This window comes from Pseudochaenichthys georgianus, chromosome 10 (assembly GCF_902827115.2).
Source record: "Pseudochaenichthys georgianus chromosome 10, fPseGeo1.2, whole genome shotgun sequence".
NCBI classification, from domain to species: Eukaryota; Metazoa; Chordata; class Actinopteri; order Perciformes; family Channichthyidae; genus Pseudochaenichthys; species Pseudochaenichthys georgianus.
This window is the reverse complement of record NC_047512.1, coordinates 41,581,676-41,602,239: the sequence shown is the minus strand read 5'-3', so window position 1 is coordinate 41,602,239 and position 20,564 is coordinate 41,581,676. Positions and strand designations below refer to the sequence as shown.

General features: G+C 42.4%; 1 protein-coding gene across 1 annotated transcript in view; it reads left to right on the top strand.

Annotated features, from left to right (window-relative positions):
* uvssa (UV-stimulated scaffold protein A) overlaps window positions 1–20,564 on the top strand; it is a 42,017-nt gene that overhangs the window by 16,756 nt on the left and 4,697 nt on the right. Inside the window, exons 6-10 of the mRNA XM_034092285.2 lie at window positions 2,098–2,215; window positions 11,795–11,996; window positions 18,370–18,555; window positions 19,305–19,488; window positions 19,542–19,689. Of these exons, the coding sequence (XP_033948176.1) occupies window positions 2,098–2,215; window positions 11,795–11,996; window positions 18,370–18,555; window positions 19,305–19,488; window positions 19,542–19,689 (838 nt within the window). The remainder of the gene's footprint in view (window positions 1–2,097; window positions 2,216–11,794; window positions 11,997–18,369; window positions 18,556–19,304; window positions 19,489–19,541; window positions 19,690–20,564) is intronic.

Below are 20,564 nucleotides of genomic sequence, written 5' to 3'. Positions count from 1 at the left end.
CCCACTGGTGAATGCCAACAGGCCACTAACTGAAACTAGAAAATGCATTTCCTGCTGAACAGCATTCAAACAATTACTAAACATCATCATGCCAAACCTTAGCCGCCTATTGCTTAGCGGTTGTGACGTGAAGTCATGTGACTGACTATCATGTGGACCGTTCATAGCTTTAGCTTTTTACTTTTGTAGATTTAATTTACACTTAAACTATTATAAAATCATTGTTGATATGTGGAGATTATCCTACTGAACAAAACATGGAAGTGTCATAAACGTGTGTTTTCCACAGAGGATAGACTGCTGCACCAATTCCTAAATATAAGTGGGTCCACAGAAGAGGTGGTTAAATAGTGGTGCATTCGCTACAACGTCCTATAATCAGCACGGTCACCATACGGCCCAGTTGTTGCTTTTATTTTATTGGTACCTGACCAGTTTGTTGAATCATAATTAAAAATCAGTCAGTCAGTTGCTGCTCACCAGCACTCAAGTCCATATCACAAACCCTTTAGATCCCGGGGCCTAAAAACAGAAAGCAATTTGAAAAATGATTCACTTGTTTCATTGCCATTTACTTTTTATGTTTAACATCAAATCTGAGCCCAATTCCTCTCAGACCACCCACCAGTATACATGGCTGCATTAACAACAGCTAATTATGCTTTAATTGTTTAGTTGCTGCTTAATGAGTAGTGAGTGCTGTAATATGAAGTCTTTTTATTGGTGTGTGTGTGTGTGTGTGTGTGTGTGTGTGTGTGTGTGTGTGTGTGTGTGTGTGTGTGTGTGTGTGTGTGTGTGTGTGTGTGTGTGTGTGTGTGTGTGTGTGTGTGTGTGTGTGTGTGTGTGTGTGTGTGTGTGTGTGTGTGTGTGTGTGTGTGTGTGTGTGTGTGTGTGTGTGTGTGTGTGTGTGTGTGTGTGTGTGTGCCGGGTGGAGAGGTGTGTTCAGGGCTGACACGGTTAACTGACGCCGTCTTATGGTTCACTTGTGCTTTAGTAATCATACGGAGACTCATCATTTGTAAACTAATTCAAACATTCTAATGGGCTTTATCTGCAGCAACACACTCACAACTACACACACTGTTATTACACACTAATGAAAAAGAGACCCTTGAGAGTAAGGGGTTAGCTTAACGTTTTTACTGCTCCCCATAACCCTAATCACTGTGGTTACTATGCTGCTTGACTGAAGTGTATGTGTCCTCGTCTGTTGAAGACACACACACACACACACACACACACACACACACACACACACACACACACACACACACACACACACACACACACACACACACACACACACACACACACACACACACACACACACACACACACACACACACACACATCTGTGTTATGGAAATGACCCCTGTGTGTATGGAGTGTTGTGTTCTGCATTGTACCCCAGTCAATGGCTAACAACCTCACCAGGAAATTAAAAACCATAAATTCTGCTTAGCGCTGATAGCAGCTCATCACACACACACACACACACACACACACGCACGCACGCACGCACACACACACACACACACACACACTATATGCCTTCCCTTCTCCCTTAAAATATAGGCCATCATGTATGTCCTCATATATGATTTTGATATACTATATTATTTAAAACAACATGAATGACGAACAAGTGTTGTGTGTTTGTCCAAAATCCCGTATCCTGGGTATGCAATCATTCGACAGCTGTGTCCATGAGTCCAGTGGATGTAATACTGTGTAATCACAGTGTAATATGGGTATTACATGGGTGTAATATAGGTCTAATTACATTGTATTAGGGGTGTAATAACAGAGTAACACGGGTATATTAGGGGTGTAATAACAGAGTAACACGGGTATATTAGGGGTGTAATAACAGAGTAACACGGGTATATTAGGGGTGTAATAACAGAGTAACACGGGTATATTAGGGGTGTAATAACAGAGTAGTATTGGTGTACGGTGTTATGGGTGTTTTAATCTCTATTGGTGTAATAACAGTGTAATACGGGTGTGATGTTGAAAAAACCTATAAACTAATGTTACATAATATTTATATGTGATTGCCCATCGAAGTGTAAAACCATCCGTAATCTTCCTTAGATGAAGGCTACAGACGAAGAGGAAGACGACGATGACGATGACGATGAAGACTTCGATGAGGTTCCAGAGAAGGAGGGATATGAGCCACACATTCCAGAGCACCTACGAGCTGAGTATGGTACGTTCAACACACACACACACACACACACACACACACACACACACACACACACACACACACACACACACACACACACACACACACCTCCAACCTTAAGCCTACGGACACGTGCATAAATAGTGAGGTTAAGCTACAAAAGGAGACCTGCTGCTGCCCTAATCTTTTAAGTTTCACACACACACTTAACAAACAAAGACACACACACACAGACACACTTCAAAGAGCAGCCCTCAGCAGCTGGTAGTGTGCAGGTGAAGGGCTTCTGAAGTGTGTGTGTGTGTGTGTGTGTGTGTGTGTGTGTGTGTGTGTGTGTGTGTGTGTGTGTGTGTGTGTGTGTGTGTGTGTGTGTGTGTGTGTGTGTGTGTGTGTGTGTGTGTGTGTGTGTGTGTGTGTGTGTGTGTGTGTGTGTGTGTGTGTGTGTGTGTGTGTGTGTGTGTGTGTGTGTGTGTGCCACAGACTCCCATTGGATGAGTGTGGTTGTAAGACCAGCAGTTCATAGTTGTTCACTAGTTGGGGAGATAACCGTGGAGGAGGACCAGTTAATCAAGTCGTGTGACTCTTGATCTCACTTCTAAAGTGAATTAAATCCCCCATTTATTCTGTGGACCCTCTCCCTCCAGATCACTGGGGGTCCCTGGAGGACCACTGGTTGAGTAATGCTGGTCTATGTCAAACTCATAACCTGAATACAGCGAGTCCAAATGACCCAGAATGGAACAATCTGATAGGGCTGCCACTTCGTATTTCAAATCCAAACAATAATACTTCATCTGTCCGTGTGCTCACATCCTGCCTCTGTAGCTGCGACAGGCTGCCCTCTGCTCCCCAGCCAGTCTATGAGTCTGCTGATTCCTGCTGAGGGGAGAGGACAGTGGCTTCTACCGACACAGCTTCGTCTGGGCAGAGGTTATTCAGAGCAGAGCTCAATGTGTTGGGGATTTTTCACAAATCAGAAACTATGATCTGAAAGAGGCTCACGTGGGGAGTTGGTTAATATTGTCTTTGTGCCCTTCACATTTAACTACACAGCCAGTTGAGAGATGGTTCATGGTAATGTGTTGATTGTTGCAGCTTTAAAAACCTGAAGCAAGATCCGAGCATAGCCTCAAGGTGTTGTCCACTCAGGTTGATGTGAAAGCAAACGGTCAACAGTCAGCTGTCATTGGGGAATACCCAGAACAAATCTAATTACCAGAAGCAACAGGTACTCTGGTTAGTATTGGCCAATCACATTTGAGCAAGCTCCCCGGGGGTGTGGCCGCTTTTGAAGCCAATTCTTGTAGTGGCCACTAGGTGGTACTATACTTCTGTTCTCGTCCGTGACGTCATTGGGCCGAAAAATACTTTTTCCCATTGACTTACATTGCGAAAGACACGTATGTCAATCAGCACAGAGGTTATTTAAAAAAAAAAAAAAGCAGAAACTCCAGAGTTACTTTCACTCTCCATTCATTAGACTGAGCTGAGGACGTGAAATTGGAAGCGGAGCTTCAGGAAAACACACAAGCTCCATCGCCTGAAGTCCCCCATTTATCCGGATTCTTTTTAATCTAGTCGATCAATTTTTGTCTTGCTCAGCGAATTGCAACTTTCATAGGAATGAACAGGGCCCTGCCTCCAACACTGTTTCCAGTTCTCTTTATACCTCCATGCGTAAACAGTACTTCTGAGGGCCATTAGAACCCATTGGCTTTTGAGGATTCAGATTGTATTCTCTTAAGATAAGCTTTTAAACTGCCTAATGGAAAACAATCCTGCCATAGACGTCGCCTCTCAACGTCTGTAGTTTCTAATCAGGAACAGGAAGTCTTGGCCCGAGTATCTGCTCACCAGAACCCCTGAGTACTGCCCTGAGACTGACCCCGGGAGGACATACTGCTAAATGCCCTAACAAGCTCACAATGGGTGAGCTAATGGTCTGCATAGTCCCACGCGCTGAATGCTAACCGTGAGCTCTCTGATTTGGAATGCAGGACGCTCTCGTAATGGAGACAGATGTTTCTTTTCCACAAGTATTCGCCCCGTGTGTCTTTGATGGATATCGTGCTGTCGACACATCCATTCCCCTTCACCTTGAGTCATCAGTAGCTGCATATGAGTGCAGTTATGTTCTTGTTGCTCTGCGGTTTCATTGCCCCTGTATGGATCATGTCTAGCCTCCAGGCAGCATGCTAGGTTAGAGGTCGAATGTTCAGGTCATTAACCAACGGCCTGCTCATCTCAACGCAGCGTCAGCTTTACAACGACACGCTTTCCCCCTAAATATTAGATTTGCTGTTAGTGTCATTTTCACCAGGCTCCAGGCAACGGTAAACGTCTCACACTGCTCCGTCAGCCACATTCACCCCCCCCCCCACTCATATCTGCCAGCATTACTTTCTTTACTGTGTGTGTGTCTTTGTTAATGACACCATAGCAGAACACGTTGCAGACCGTGGTGTTATTGCGTGTTCAGCTGTGAGGCGACCTTTGACCTCCCAGCAGCCTCCTGAGTCATTACATTCACACTGAGCCTCCTCTCTACCTGAGAGCCTGCTCCACTCCCACCTCCCTCCATTACTAATCAATTAGACGCTAAAGTAATTAGATTGTATCTGATGTGCCCAAACAGCCGTGTGTGTGTGTGTGTGTGTGTGTGTGTGTGTGTGTGTGTGTGTGTGTGTGTGTGTGTGTGTGTGTGTGTGTGTGTGTGTGTGTGTGTGTGTGTGTGTGTGTGTGTGTGTGTGTGTGTGTGTGTGTGTGTGTGTGTGTGTGTGTGTGTGTGTGTGTGTGTGTGTGTGTCAGGGTGATTAGTGGGTTAGGTAATGATCTGCAGGGGCCATACCACATTAACAATGCAACCTCCTTAATGAGCCCCTATTAGCCCTGCACCTAGGTTTTACCCCCCACACACACATACAGTACACACACACAGCAGCAACCAAGCCAGAGCGCCTTGCATACTCATCCATCGTCTACTTGTTTTATTCTGATATGTGTTTATCTATTTGTAAACTTTTTAATGGATGAATCTGTGCTGGCTCCTGAAGCGTGGACTGAGCCAGGACAGCAGGACGTCTATATTCCACTGCACGCTGACACACACCTGCTTCCTCTGCACCTTGGCCAATGAAAATACAGTTAGTAATAACTAATAATAATTAGAATGTCTGTATCACTTCCAAGGTTCAGCGCCTTTTTAAAGCCGTTACAGGATTCGAGCTGTCCTGATTTAGTGTCCTCTTGGTTAATGGCACTTATTGTAAGTTACAAAGCAAATGTAATGTGATGTAAATTATAAATTCTATTGTCAGGAAATGCAATAGAAAAAAACCCAAAGCAGCAACTACCTAGTGAGTTTCTTAATCTTTGCACTCTCCAACCGATTACTAACGACCAGCAAATATATGGTTTCATAAATGTTCTGGCACTGCAGGTTTTGGAACACATTACACAAACAGGAATAAAGAGTTTTTGTTTTTGCTAAACAAAGACAAAACATGTATGAATCCATAGATTCCTCTCACGGTGCAGCTAATGTTAGCAGTCTGGCTCGAGCTCTCCAGCAGAGTGGCGCAGGAATCAAACCCGACATTGGTTAGCAGTTCAGCGCTTCAGTTTCCCTCGTCTCAAAGTCAATGTTTCTTTGAACGTGTTTTTGGTTAGCAGCCTGTAGTTGGTCACAAACAGTTGGTGTGATTATGAAATGTACAGCACCAGGACAGTGGACACATTTAGGTCCAAATGTGTCCACGTCCACTGTGTGGGTGTTTAATGAAGGTTCAACTTTGGACATGCTTTTTTCTTTGGTGTTGACAGACGGCAAACGGTCGTGGCAGTGATAACTTTTACAGGATGCATCATAGAGTGGTTCAGTACTAACATACCGACCTGGAAGTTAGCATTCAAAAAGCTCCATCGACAAAAAGCAATCGGATTTATTCATTGGATCTTTGAATATTGCAGAAAATAAGCTCTTCCGCAAACATGTTTATGATACTTACATGTTTTGTTCAGCAGGATAATCTCCACGTATTCACATCGCTTTATGATTTCTTTAGCGTAAATACAACAACCACAATTAAACAACAGTTAGCGCAGGGGTCACCAACCTTTTTTAGGAGGAGAGCTACTTTCAAAAAATAAAACATGTCGTTTGCTGCTCTTACTCCTCTTTTTTTTTTTTTTGCAGTGTATATATTTAGCACATTTTAACATTATGATATTCTTACCTTTAACCTTTGTGTGCTGTTTGGGTCTGTGGGACAGATCAGTGTTTACTAAAAGAACATGTATGCAATTTAATTATTTCAACCTGCTTTATTTGGGCGTGGACCTCACCTCCTCTAGGGGAAGTGAAATGCATCAATCTGGTGCACTTTGAGCACAACATGAATGTATGGATACAGCTCTCAACACTCTATGAAAGGGAGCTGCATACTTTTCAATAATCCAAACATCTTTAGAATATGATCACAACCAATAACAAATCATTTAAACTTGTTTATTCTTATCTTATGTTACCTAGTCAGCATTCTTTATTTTTATTTACGCATATTTTACTAATCACTCCCTTTTTAAACTTTTTGTTTTGTTTACTGTCCTATAGTACACATTAGGCGCTTTCACACCGGAGTACTTTTCCCAGTATAGTTCCGATATAGTTCCGAAAATTTGCATTCACAGTTCACACCAAAAAAATCCGGAACTAGAACTTAGTTGATGAGAACCTTTTCACCCCCTTTCCAGTCCCTGCTAGAGAGCAGGTACTTTCATGGGAGATAAAGGTTCCCATTTCTGATTGGCTGGGAGGATTGCAAACCACGCCCCGTAGGCAAGGCAAGTTTATTTATATAGCACTTTTCTGTACGCGACAATTCAAAGTGCTTTACAAAACAAATTAAAAGACTTTTTGGGAATAAATACAGTAAAAACACATATAATGGCATTTTACAACAGGCATTACAAAGCAAAGATAATAAAATAATAAAAAGTATTGTGAAGCCGCCATTTTATTTGCTCGCATTAGCATTATTAGCATTAGCATTAGCCCAGCACACAAACGCAGAGAGACTAACTTATGGCAACACAAAAGAAAACATGGGAGCGGTGGAGATGAGGAGGTGTTGGCGTTCTGGCGATTTACTCGGAAGGCTTCAGTAGAAGCTGCTGGGACTCCCAGCAGCTTCTACTGAAGCCTTCCCCAACTCCGGGGACTTCCGGCCGGGGACTTCGGGGGGCAGTATACGCCGTGAAGTGGTTTGCGGCCTGCCAGTAAACCCATATATAACCACCTATATCTACCTGTTGGATCGACATAGAGTTGTAGTAAGTAGATAGAGTTCGCTATGATTGAGGTTTCGTTTATGCATAGGGTAGATTATTTTAGTTACATTTCCTTTTTTGCTTTGTGTATTTTTTACATTTTGGATTTGCTTGGCGAGCTATTTTTTAGAACATTCCCATTCATACACATGTGTTCTCTGTTTAGCAAACTAGCTTGCTAGATTTGTGGCACGATAGCACCTGTATTTCTGCTGGTTAGCTATCGAGCCACAGCAGCTCCTCGAGTAGTGATCAGGCTTCTGACCCTTACCTTTTTCTTCTGAAGATGCACAAATGCTTTCAGCCTTGACACTTGCTGGTGGCTCATTTATTAGCTTCAAGTGACCATGCAAGTAAGAGCCTGAAGGTAGAAGGTGTTCATCTGCTAGAATGTTTCCTGTTGCTAACATAATATATAATCCATCATATATGTGATGTCATTTGGACGAGGATAACCTCTCGTCTCAAAGGTATATCTAAGATTTCAAAAGGTGTTGTGTAGTCCGTCTGTTCTCTCCCGGTTCCAAACGTCTTCCCATCCCTGCTCTCTGTGGTCCTCTTCCTCTCAGCAGCAGATCACATCTATCATTTCTCTCTCTTTCTTTTCTTCTCATTCCTTCCAGTGTTCATTCATTGAGAAAGCCTGCCTCTGATCTCTCCTCCTTCTATTTCCTCTCTTTCTCCATCGATATCTCTTGCTCTCTCTTTCTTCCCCTCCATCCTGTTCTGTCATTCTGATTATCAGTCCTCTTATCCCCCCCTCTGCTGTCAGGACACTATCTCTCTCTTTCTCAAATTAACATTTTAATTACAGGCCCTGCTTAACCCGAGAAAATCAATACCTCTTTCCGCCTTTCCTCTCTCGCTTTCTCCCTCCCTGTCTTCTCCTCAAACCCCCTTAACCCCCTTTCTCTCTCTCTTTCTCTAACAACCCCCCTCACACACACACACACACACACACACACACACACACACACACACACACACACACACACACACACACACACACACACACACACACACACACACACACACACACACACACACACACACACACACACACACACACACACACACACACACACACACACACACACACACACACACACACACACACTACTATACACATTTCCTTCCATTGATCTGTGCGTCTTAACTTCCACAACATCCAGACAAACCTTTGAAAAGAGCAGATTGAGTCCGACAAAGAGAGGAAGGGATCACGGGGGGGGGGGGGGGGTTAACCTGACTGTTGACTTGGTTTTAGGTTTTTAAATAGCACCTTGCTTTGAAAATGCACAGCCGTGCAAGAATGACTGTGACCATCAAGAAACGATTGAAAGTTATAATGCTTTCCTGGTGTTCCCTCTCCTGTAGTGTGTTCGATAGGTTTTAGTGCATGTAAATGGTCTGCAAAGGCTACAATTCCACGCACGCACGCACGCATATGAAGCATCATAAGGCTGCTTCAAAGTGCACCTATCATCTCAATCTTTATTTATTTATATAGCACATTTAAAACAACCTTCGGTTGACCAAAGTGCTGTACAGGCAATAACTACAATATTAATTAACACAATGGGAGTACAATCATAAAACAATAATTAAAAACATGATAAAAAGCACAATAACTAGAAACATATATATATATATATATATATATATTAAAAAAAAGTATTAAAAGCCAGTGCAAAGAGGTGAGTTTTTAGCTGAGATTTAAAAAGTTCAATAGACTCAGCAGTCCGGATATGTGCTGGGAGGCTGTTCCACAGTCTGGGAGCTGCAGCACTGAAGGCCCGGTCACCTCTGGTTTTTTTCCTGCACCGAGGAACCACCAATATATTTTTGCTGAGCTGAGCGCAATGCTCTAGCAGGAGCATGGCGGTGCATCAACTCAGACAGGCAATGTGGTGCCAGTCCATGCAATGATTTAAAAACAACAAGTAAGTACTTGAACTGGATCCTGTATCGTGCTATTTTTAGGCTTATATTATGGGTCTCAGACAGTGGCGGCGCCAGGGTATGGCTGGGGTAGGCTACAGTCATACCAAGAAATGGCTTAGCCCCACCATGAAAAATAATGTTAAAGTAAGCACAATAAATTAAATAATAAGTAGTGGGGGAGTTGTATTCACTAAAGGTGTGGAAATTCTCTGGCGTTATAATATCAGCGCGGCCGCGGTCAGATCAAAATGCCTCCGAATGCAATTTGAATAGACCTACAGCCAATCAGAGCAACGAAACGTTGGGTCTGCGTCATGCCTTACTGATGAGATCAGTCGGAACCGCCATTCAGTATCCCCATTGGATCTTCAACGTGTACTATCATACGTCACGTTCACAGTGATCCCTTTTTATTTACTACAAGACAAATGTGCCGTTTTATTTCATCCAGTTCCATTTTGCTTGAGACAGGGAAATAATCTAAACCTCACGCGTGGCGTTTCACTGTCAAGGGGGGCGATGTAGCGTGTACGTAATTACATTGCAAATACAGACTGTATGGGTTAGCCCTACCATAGATTACCCAACAAAAATACTCTGGAGCCGCTGGTCTCAGATATATACAAATATATAAAAACATATCTATGATGTGTTTTTCACAAAATTCAAGATTATGCATTTTAGACATCCCTCATATCCCTCTATTCCAGCCCTGTTTAGAGAAACCATGGATGTATAATAAGAACTGGATACAGCGTGGGAGGCGGGGTCTCGTTCTTTCCTATGAGAGCTACTCATTGGTGCATGAAGGCAAAATGGCCCAACTTTTGAGAGAGCGAAACGTCACAGATTACCCATCATGCCTGGCTGTCAGAGTACCCGTATGTGCGCTCATAGAGCATGCGCAGTTGAGTTGCCCCTTAAGCCCCGCCCCCCGAGCTCGCACTCTCGGCTCACTAGAATGAACGGAGAGAGAAAATAAATCTAGATTTCGGCTTTTAGTGCATTTCACAACGTTAAGGACCTAATGATTCTAATAAGGGCTATAAAGGTGTTCATGCTGGGTAGTTTTATTAGTTAAAAAAAAATATCCGCTGATTTACAGACGTCTCTTTCCCCATGTTAGTCAATGGGAAAAAGTCTTTCTGGGCCGGGTGACGTCACGGACTGATACGGAAATTGTAGTACCGCCGTTTGGACACAACGAATTTTGGGCACAGAGTCCGCCGCACTTCCTGGGGGCTTGAGAGAAACGCGGATTTTAGCTTGGCTTGAAAAAAAAAAAGAGGAGGCGGAGCTATTAGAGATATTAGGCGCATTCACACTGCAGTACTTTTCCCACAAAGGTTCATCAGAACTTAGTTCATGAGAACTCTTTAGTTCTCATGAACTCTCCATTACAGGTTAGCTCTGAGTGTTAGCGAGGCTTGCTAAAGTAAACAAAGACGAGATTACGTCCAAAACACGTCAGGCATTGTTTCTGATAGCAACTCTCTGTGGGTCCACCATCGGAAATTACGTAATATCGACAGCAAATTTGTATCCGCTCGTTGTACCCCCGTTTTTAAAAGATGTGGGTACGGAGGAAAAGAGAAAGGGTTTTATTTTCTGACGCTGCGTGAGTTCCCCAACGCACCGGGGACACATATTTATGTATAAAAGACATCAAAAGTGCACTTACATGATAGTCCCCTTTAAGGTATTACATATATTGTAACAGTATGTAGGCAGGGTCATTATCAGGGTTCACTATCCTAGGGCTGCAACTGCCGCTTATTCTCATTATCTGTTCATCTGCAGATCAGTAATCAATACCGCTTTGTTCCATATAAAGGGAACAGAGAAAATGTACCTTCACACATTATCAAATGTCTTGTTTTGTACAGAACCCAGACTATTCAGTATGCTATATTGTAGGGCAACGAATACTCACTCTTGTACATTTTCAACAGTTAAGAGTCATTTGTTTTACATTTGTAAAAACAAATTACTCTTAATAGATATGAAAATAGTTTTTTTCTTTCCATTAACGTAACACAAATCATCCTAACATCTTGAACAATTCATCTAATCAGATTTTTTTTTTAAAACAACACTCAATACATTTGTAAACTTCGGAACAAAAATGTAAAATATATATATTGTTTTTTACTTGAATTCTAATTTGTTTCAATCTATTTTTCGATAATGATAATTATGGTAAATTATGAACTCTTTCTAGGATGCTAATTACTCGTAAAGAAATAAAACAAAGTGTACTAAAGTAAGGAGATAATGTGTGTGTAACAAAGCACTGCAGTGACCCTAACTTCCTGTTCCTGTTGGCAGGTTTGGACCCTGTTCCCTCCACCTCTACAGCTCCAGCCCCAAAGAGAGCTCCAGCTAAAGCCCCCGCAGCCCCCCCTCCCCCCTCCTTCTCCTCCATCAGGCGGCTGAAGCGTCTCATGGATGATGAGGAGCAGGATCCCACCTGTGCAGCAGCCACCCAGCGCCGCCTCACCCAGACCCTCCCCCTGCCTGCAGAGCCCAGGTACACCTGCTGATGTCCTCACTCCCCCTCCTAACTCCCCTCCTCTCACATCCTCTCTACTCAGTTCATTGAAGTTGCTACATAAATCCTTTTACATCCCTAAGAGTGAAATGAACAGAAATGAACGTCTGTCTTCTTCTGCTGTTCCCGTTAGTGTTTACTTCCTGTCTGTGTTCTTCTGCTGTTCCTGTTAGTGTTTACTTCCTGTCTGTCTTCTTATGTTTTTCCTGTTAATGTTTACTTCCTATCTGTCTTCTTCTGCTGTTCCCGTTAGTGTTTACTTCCTGTCTGTCTTCTTATGTTTTTCCTGTTAATGTTTACTTCTGGTCTGTCTTCTTCTGTTGTTCCCGTTAGTGTTTACTTCCTATCTGTGTTCTTCTGCTGTTCCCGTTAGTGTTTACTTTCTATCTGTCTTCTTATGTTTTTCCTGTTAATGTTTACTTCCTATCTGTCTTCTTCTGTTGTTCCCGTTAGTGTTTACTTCCTGTCTGTGTGCTGCTGCTGTTCCCGTTAGTGTTTACTTCCTATCTATCTTCTTATGTTGTTCCTGTTAATGTTTACTTCCTGTCTGTGTTATTCGGTTGTTCCCGTTAGTGTTTACTTCCTGTCTGTGTTCTTATGTTGTTCCCGTTAGTGTTTACTTCCTATCTGTCTTCTTATGTTGTTCCCGTTAGTGTTTACTTCCTGTCTGTCTTCTTCTGTTGTTCCCGTTAGTGTTTACTTCCTATCTGTCTTCTTATGTTGTTCCCATTAGTGTTTACTTCCTGTCTGTGTTCTTCTGTTGTTCCCGTTAGTGTTTACTTCCTATCTGTCTTCTTATGTTGTTCCTGTTAATGTTTACTTCCTATCTGTCTTCTTCTGTTGTTCCCGTTAGTGTTTACTTCCTATCTGTCTTCTTATGTTGTTCCTGTTAATGTTTACTTCCTGTCTGTGTTCTTCTGTTGTTCCCGTTAGTGTTTACTTCCTATCTGTCTTCTTATGTTGTTCCCGTTAGTGTTTACTTCCTGTCTGTGTTCTTCTGCTGTTCCTGTTAGTGTTTACTTCCTGTCTGTCTTCTTATGTTTTTCCTGTTAATGTTTACTTCCTATCTGTCTTCTTCTGCTGTTCCCGTTAGTGTTTACTGCCTGTCTGTCTTCTTATGTTTTTCCTGTTAATGTTTACTTCTGGTCTGTCTTCTTCTGTTGTTCCCGTTAGTGTTTACTTCCTATCTGTGTTCTTCTGCTGTTCCCGTTAGTGTTTACTTCCTATCTGTCTTCTTATGTTTTTCCTGTTCATGTTTACTTCCTATCTGTCTTCTTCTGTTGTTCCCGTTAGTGTTTACTTCCTGTCTGTGTGCTGCTGCTGTTCCCGTTAGTGTTTACTTCCTATCTATCTTCTTATGTTGTTCCTGTTAATGTTTACTTCCTGTCTGTGTTATTCGGTTGTTCCCGTTAGTGTTTACTTCCTGTCTGTGTTCTTATGTTGTTCCCGTTAGTGTTTACTTCCTATCTGTCTTCTTATGTTGTTCCCGTTAGTGTTTACTTCCTGTCTGTCTTCTTCTGTTGTTCCCGTTAGTGTTTACTTCCTATCTGTCTTCTTATGTTGTTCCCATTAGTGTTTACTTCCTGTCTGTGTTCTTCTGTTGTTCCCGTTAGTGTTTACTTCCTATCTGTCTTCTTATGTTGTTCCTGTTAATGTTTACTTCCTATCTGTCTTCTTCTGTTGTTCCCGTTAGTGTTTACTTCCTATCTGTCTTCTTATGTTGTTCCTGTTAATGTTTACTTCCTGTCTGTGTTCTTCTGTTGTTCCCGTTAGTGTTTACTTCCTATCTGTCTTCTTATGTTGTTCCTGTTAGTGTTTACTTCCTATCTGTCTTCTTATGTTGTTCCCGTTAGTGTTTACTTCCTGTCTGTCTTCTTCTGTTGTTCCCGTTAGTGTTTACTTCCTATCTGTCTTCTTATGTTGTTCCCGTTAGTGTTTACTTCCTGTCTGTGTTCTTCTGTTGTTCCCGTTAGTGTTTACTTCCTATCTGTCTTCTTATGTTGTTCCCGTTAGTGTTTACTTCCTGTCTGTGTTCTTCTGTTGTTCCCGTTAGTGTTTACTTCCTGTCTGTGTTTTTATGTTGTTCCCGTTAGTGTTTACTTCCTATCTGTCTTCTTATGTTGTTCCTGTTAGTGTTTACTTCCTATCTGTCTTCTTATGTTGTTCCCGTTAGTGTTTACTTCCTATCTGTCTTCTTATGTTGTTCCCGTTAGTGTTTACTTCCTGTCTGTGTTCTTCTGTTGTTCCCGTTAGTGTTTACTTCCTGTCTGTGTTTTTATGTTGTTCCCGTTAGTGTTTACTTTCTATCTGTCTTCTTATGTTGTTCCCGTTAGTGTTTACTTCCTATCTGTCTTCTTATGTTGTTCCCGTAAGTGTTTACTTCCTGTCTGTCTTCTTATGTTGTTCCCGTTAGTGTTTACTTCCTGTCTTTGTTCTTCTGTTGTTCCCATTAGTGTTTACTTCCTGTCTGTCTTCTTATGTTGTTCCCGTTGGTGTTTACTTCCTGTCTGTGTTCTTCTGTTGTTCCCGTTAGTGTTTACTTCCTATCTGTCTTCTTATGTTGTTCCCGTTGGTGTTTACTTCCTGTCTGTGTTCTTCTGTTGTTCCCGTTAGTGTTTACTTCCTGTCTGTCTTCTTCTGTTGTTTCCGTTAGTGTTTACTTCTGTCTGTCTTCTTATGTTGTTCCCGTTAGTGTTTACTTCCTGGCTGTCTTCTTCTGTTGTTCCCGTTAGTGTTTACTTCCTATCTGTCTTCTTATGTTGTTCCTGTTAGTGTTTACTTCCTATCTGTCTTCTTATGTTGTTCCCGTTAGTGTTTACTTCCTATCTGTCTTCTTATGTTGTTCCCGTTAGTGTTTACTTCCTATCTGTCTTCTTATGTTGTTCCCGTTAGTGTTTACTTCCTATCTGTCTTCTTATGTTGTTCCCGTTAGTGTTTACTTCCTATCTGTCTTCTTATGTTGTTCCCGTTAGTGTTTACTTCCTGTCTGTGTTCTTCTGTTGTTCCCGTTAGTGTTTACTTCCTGTCTGTGTTTTTATGTTGTTCCCGTTAGTGTTTACTTCCTATCTGTCTTCTTATGTTGTTCCCGTTAGTGTTTACTTCCTATCTGTCTTCTTATGTTGTTTCCGTAAGTGTTTACTTCCTGTCTGTCTTCTTATGTTGTTCCCGTTAGTGTTTACTTCCTGTCTGTGTTCTTCTGTTGTTCCCGTTAGTGTTTACTTCCTGTCTGTCTTCTTATGTTGTTCCCGTTGGTGTTTACTTCCTGTCTGTGTTCTTCTGTTGTTCCCGTTAGTGTTTACTTCCTATCTGTCTTCTTATGTTGTTCCCGTTGGTGTTTACTTCCTGTCTGTGTTCTTCTGTTGTTCCCGTTAGTGTTTACTTCCTGTCTGTCTTCTTATGTTGTTCCCGTTAGTGTTTACTTCCTGTCTGTCTTCTTCTGTTGTTCCCGTTAGTGTTTACTTCTGTCTGTCTTCTTATGTTGTTCCCGTTAGTGTTTACCTCCTGGCTGTCTTCTTCTGTTGTTCCCATTAGTGTTTACTTCCTATCTGTCTTCTTATGTTGTTCCTGTTAGTGTGTACTTCCTATCTGTCTTCTTATGTTGTTCCCATTAGTGTTTACTTCCTATCTGTCTTCTTATGTTGTTCCCGTTAGTGTTTACTTCCTGGCTGTCTTCTTCTGTTGTTCCCGTTAGTGTTTACTTCCTATCTGTCTTCTTATGTTGTTCCTGTTAGTGTTTACTTCCTATCTGTCTTCTTATGTTGTTCCCGTTAGTGTTTACTTCCTATCTGTCTTCTTATGTTGTTCCCGTTAGTGTTTACTTCCTATCTGTCTTCTTATGTTGTTCCCGTTAGTGTTTACTTCCTATCTGTCTTCTTATGTTGTTCCCGTTAGTGTTTACTTCCTATCTGTCTTCTTATGTTGTTCCCGTTAGTGTTTACTTCCTGTCTGTGTTCTTCTGTTGTTCCCGTTAGTGTTTACTTCCTGTCTGTGTTTTTTATGTTGTTCCCGTTAGTGTTTACTTCCTATCTGTCTTCTTATGTTGTTCCCGTTAGTGTTTACTTCCTATCTGTCTTCTTATGTTGTTTCCGTAAGTGTTTACTTCCTGTCTGTCTTCTTATGTTGTTCCCGTTAGTGTTTACTTCCTGTCTGTGTTCTTCTGTTGTTCCCGTTAGTGTTTACTTCCTGTCTGTCTTCTTATGTTGTTCCCGTTGGTGTTTACTTCCTGTCTGTGTTCTTCTGTTGTTCCCGTTAGTGTTTACTTCCTATCTGTCTTCTTATGTTGTTCCCGTTGGTGTTTACTTCCTGTCTGTGTTCTTCTGTTGTTCCCGTTAGTGTTTACTTCCTGTCTGTCTTCTTATGTTGTTCCCGTTAGTGTTTACTTCCTGTCTGTCTTCTTCTGTTGTTCCCGTTAGTGTTTACTTCTGTCTGTCTTCTTATGTTGTTCCCGTTAGTGTTTACTTCCTGGCTGTCTTCTTCTGTTGTTCCCATTAGTGTTTACTTCCTATCTGTCTTCTTATGTTGTTCCTGTTAGTGTGTACTTCCTATCTGTCTTCTTATGTTGTTCCCATTAGTGTTTACTTCCTATCTGTCTTCTTATGTTGTTCCCGTTAGTGTTTACTTCCTGTCTGTGTTCTTCTGTTGTTCCTGTTAGTGTTTACTTCCTGTCTGTGTTCTTATGTTGTTCCCGTTAGTGTTTACTTCCTATCTGTCTTCTTATGTTGTTCCCGTTAGTGTTTACTTCCTATCTGTCTTGTTATGTTGTTCCCGTTAGTGTTTACTTCCTATCTGTCTTCTTATGTTGTTCCCGTTAGTGTTTACTTCCTGTCTGTGTTCTTCTGTTGTTCCCATTAGTGTTTACTTCCTATCTGTCTTCTTATGTTGTTCCCGTTAGTGTTTACTTCCTGTCTGTGTTCTTCTGCTGCTCCCGTTAGTGTTTACTTACTGTCTGTCTTCTTCTGTTGTCCCCGTTAGTGTTTACTTCCTGTCTGTCTTCTTATGTTGTTCCCGTTAGTGTTTACTTCCTATCGGTCTGCTTATGTTGTTCCTGTTAATGTTTACTTCCTGTCTGTGTTCTTCTGTTGTTCCCATTAGTGTTTACTTCCTGTCTGTCTTCTTATGTTGTTCCCGTTAGTGTTTACTTCCTGTCTGTGTTCTTATGTTGTTCCTGTTAGTGTTTACTTCCTGTCTGTCTTCTTCTGTTGTTCCCGTTAGTGTTTACTTCCTATCTGTCTTCTTATGTTGTTCCTGTTAATGTTTACTTCCTGTCTGTGTTCTTCTGTTGTTCCCGTTAGTGTTTACTTCCTATCTGTCTTCTTATGTTGTTCCCGTTAGTGTTTACTTCCTGTCGGTCTTCTTCTGTTGTTCCCGTTAGTGTTTACTTCCTATCTGTCTTCTTATGTTGTTCCCGTTAGTGTTTACTTCCTGTCTGTGTTCTTCTGTTGTTCCCGTTAGTGTTTACTTCCTATCTGTCTTCTTATGTTGTTCCTGTTAGTGTTTACTTCCTATCTGTCTTCTTATGTTGTTCCCGTTAGTGTTTACTTCCTGTCTGTGTTCTTCTGTTGTTCCCGTTAGTGTTTACTTCCTGTCTGTGTTTTTATGTTGTTCCCGTTAGTGTTTACTTCCTATCTGTCTTCTTATGTTGTTCCCGTTAGTGTTTACTTCCTATCTGTCTTCTTATGTTGTTCCCGTTAGTGTTTACTTCCTATCTGTCTTCTTATGTTGTTCCCGTTAGTGTTTACTTCCTGTCTGTGTTCTTCTGTTGTTCCCATTAGTGTTTACTTCCTGTCTGTCTTCTTCTGTTGTTCCCGTTAGTGTTTACTTCCTGTCTGTGTTCTTATGTTGTTCCTGTTAGTGTTTACTTCCTGTCTGTCTTCTTCTGTTGTTCCCGTTAGTGTTTACTTCCTGTCTGTCTTCTTCTGTTGTTCCCGTTAGTGTTTATTTCCTATCTGTCTTCTTATGTTGTTCCCGTTAGTGTTTACTTCTGTCTGTCTTCTTCTGTAGATTTTTCTGATGTTCAGCGCTCTATCTTTTAACATCTTTACCTTTTCTCCCTTGATCATTGTTATGCTTAGCAGCGGTGTGTTCAACAGTCTCAGTAACATCTGAAATGTCCAAATTGAATCGAGTATTCAGCTGAGCCGGATAATGATTAGAGATATAGCATATTGCCCCTTAATACCAAAACTCCTCCTGCCTCTCAGTGCAGCACTAATGTATGAACTCCCCCCCCCCCCCTAATGACAGGCCTAATTAGATCAGTCTTAGTTCCCTACAGACTCCCACAGTGTGAACTCAGTGCGGCATGTAGCTGATTGTGAAACGGTTCCCTAATGTTGCTGTTACTTTCCTACAGCAGCTCCTCGGGGCCCGGCTCCTCCTCTGGGCCCGGATCCTCCTCTGGGCCCGGCTCCTCCTCGGGGCCCGGCTCCTCCTCGGGGCCCGGCCCCTCTCAGAAGGCTGCTAATGCTCCTGTGGTTCCGTTTGGTCTGGACCTCTACTACTGGGGTCAGGAGCAGCCCAACGCTGGCAAGATCATCAAGTAACCAAGACACTGTGTGTGTGTGTGTGTGTGTGTGTGTGTGTGTGTGTGTGTGTGTGTGTGTGTGTGTGTGTGTGTGTGTGTGTGTGTGTGTGTGTGTGTGTGTGTGTGTGTGTGTGTGTGTGTGTGTGTGTGTGTGTGTGTGTGTGTGTGTGTGTGTGTGTGTGTGTGTGTGTGTGACCCAGGGTCAGACCGGCTGATTAATAACCCCACACACACACACACACACACACACACACACACACACACACACACACACACACACACACACACACACACACACACACACACACACACACACACACGCGCACAGTGCTTCATTTTTATCCTCAGAATACCGGTATAATTCTCTTAAAGTGTTTTTTATTTATCATCACAACACTCCTCTTCCTTTGCATTTATGTATAGAAATGTGTTGATTTTTAAAGAATCATTTGTAACATTCAATTTCATTTAAATACATTTAAATTCGGAATCTTTGAGAACAGGGGCCCAGATTCTAAACAGAAAGTATTCGAAGTATATCTTACCAACACTTCGAGAGTTTTAAATAGTTTATTTATCATACAGAAACATTTACAATCAACTAAAAGTATCCAACCCTAACTACGAAGTGGTCCCAAAGGATTTATTTGATCAGACCACACATACAAAAATAGATAAGATATAATAAAAAAAACATATAACGAATTTCATAATACCATACAGCAACAGGAGAGTCTTCGTCATGCTCTGCGGTCCCTGTGCAGGTCGGCCTCCCAGCATCAGTTCTGGGTTCCCATGGATGTGGACGAGGAGGTGGAGAACAAGGAGCTGCTGGCAGAGAGCCGCAGCAGATACATCTCCTTCCCTGGGAGCTTCACCCCGGTCAGCCATCACTGCAGAGCTCCTCTGGGGGGCGGGAAGCTGTGCCAGAGACAGGACCGCCTCAAGGTACGGGACACAAAGACTGCCCCCCTTTCTCATTGTAGTCCTTCTCCATCCAGCTGCTTCCAGAGCTGTTTGGAGCCGGGCCCCGATTCCAAAGTTTTTTGTGTTTCCACCGCATCAGTGCTGGCTCCGGGCCCCAAACTGGTCCAACTGCGGCATTTATAATCCTGGCGCGCTCCAATAACAGAGAAACACTTGCTGTAGGTCAGACGCTTGAGGGGAACAACAGCAGGCCAAGGAGAGCGTAGAACGTTGTTGAAGAATCAGTAGCGCAGAGTTCGCACATTGGCTAAAACGCCCACACACATGTACCGTACTTTTCGGACTATAAAGCGCACCTGCATATAAGCCGCAGCAGCTAAATTGTCCGTCTGTCTTGCTCTCGTTCTGTCTCTCGGTTCCACTTTCACTTTGGCGCGCTACCTGTCTCACTCTTTTCCGGCCTCCAGCTTTTCCTGCTGGAGCCCGCCGCTTAAAGGTGGCGGGCGCGGACCGGTCCTAGAGCCCATAGGGTTAAAGGTGGTTAATTGTACCTGTAAAATCCATAGATTTAGGAGGTTCCCTAGTGGCCGTTAGCTGTACAAAAAAAATGGGGGAAAAAGTCGCGGCTTATAGTCCGAAAAGTACGGTATTTGGTATTGACACGCCACGCAACATTAACCAGGCATATGTGTGACTTATTATTTATGATTCAACACACTTTAAACCACAACCTGTTTCTGATATTGTGTTAACCACAAGGACATCTTCATTCAAAGCCTTTATGGAGAATAATTATTTAGTTGTTCCTTTAAACACACACAAATGTAATGCAATACATATTTAGTGTATAGGGTCTTTCTTGATATCGATGAGTCCAACTGGCTTTGCATCATCCGTGTAGAAACGTTATACATTCCTTGATGTACAGTGCTATGTGCCAAACTTTTTTAGTTAAGGCCAAACGCCGTGGTCAGCAAATGCTAAACCATAGTAGCATACCGTTAGCGACGTCACTCTGGAGAAAAGTATAAAGTTGGAGAAGTCAAGCAACATGAGCACAAACGCAGTCCAACATTGTCCTTATTATGAGGGATATC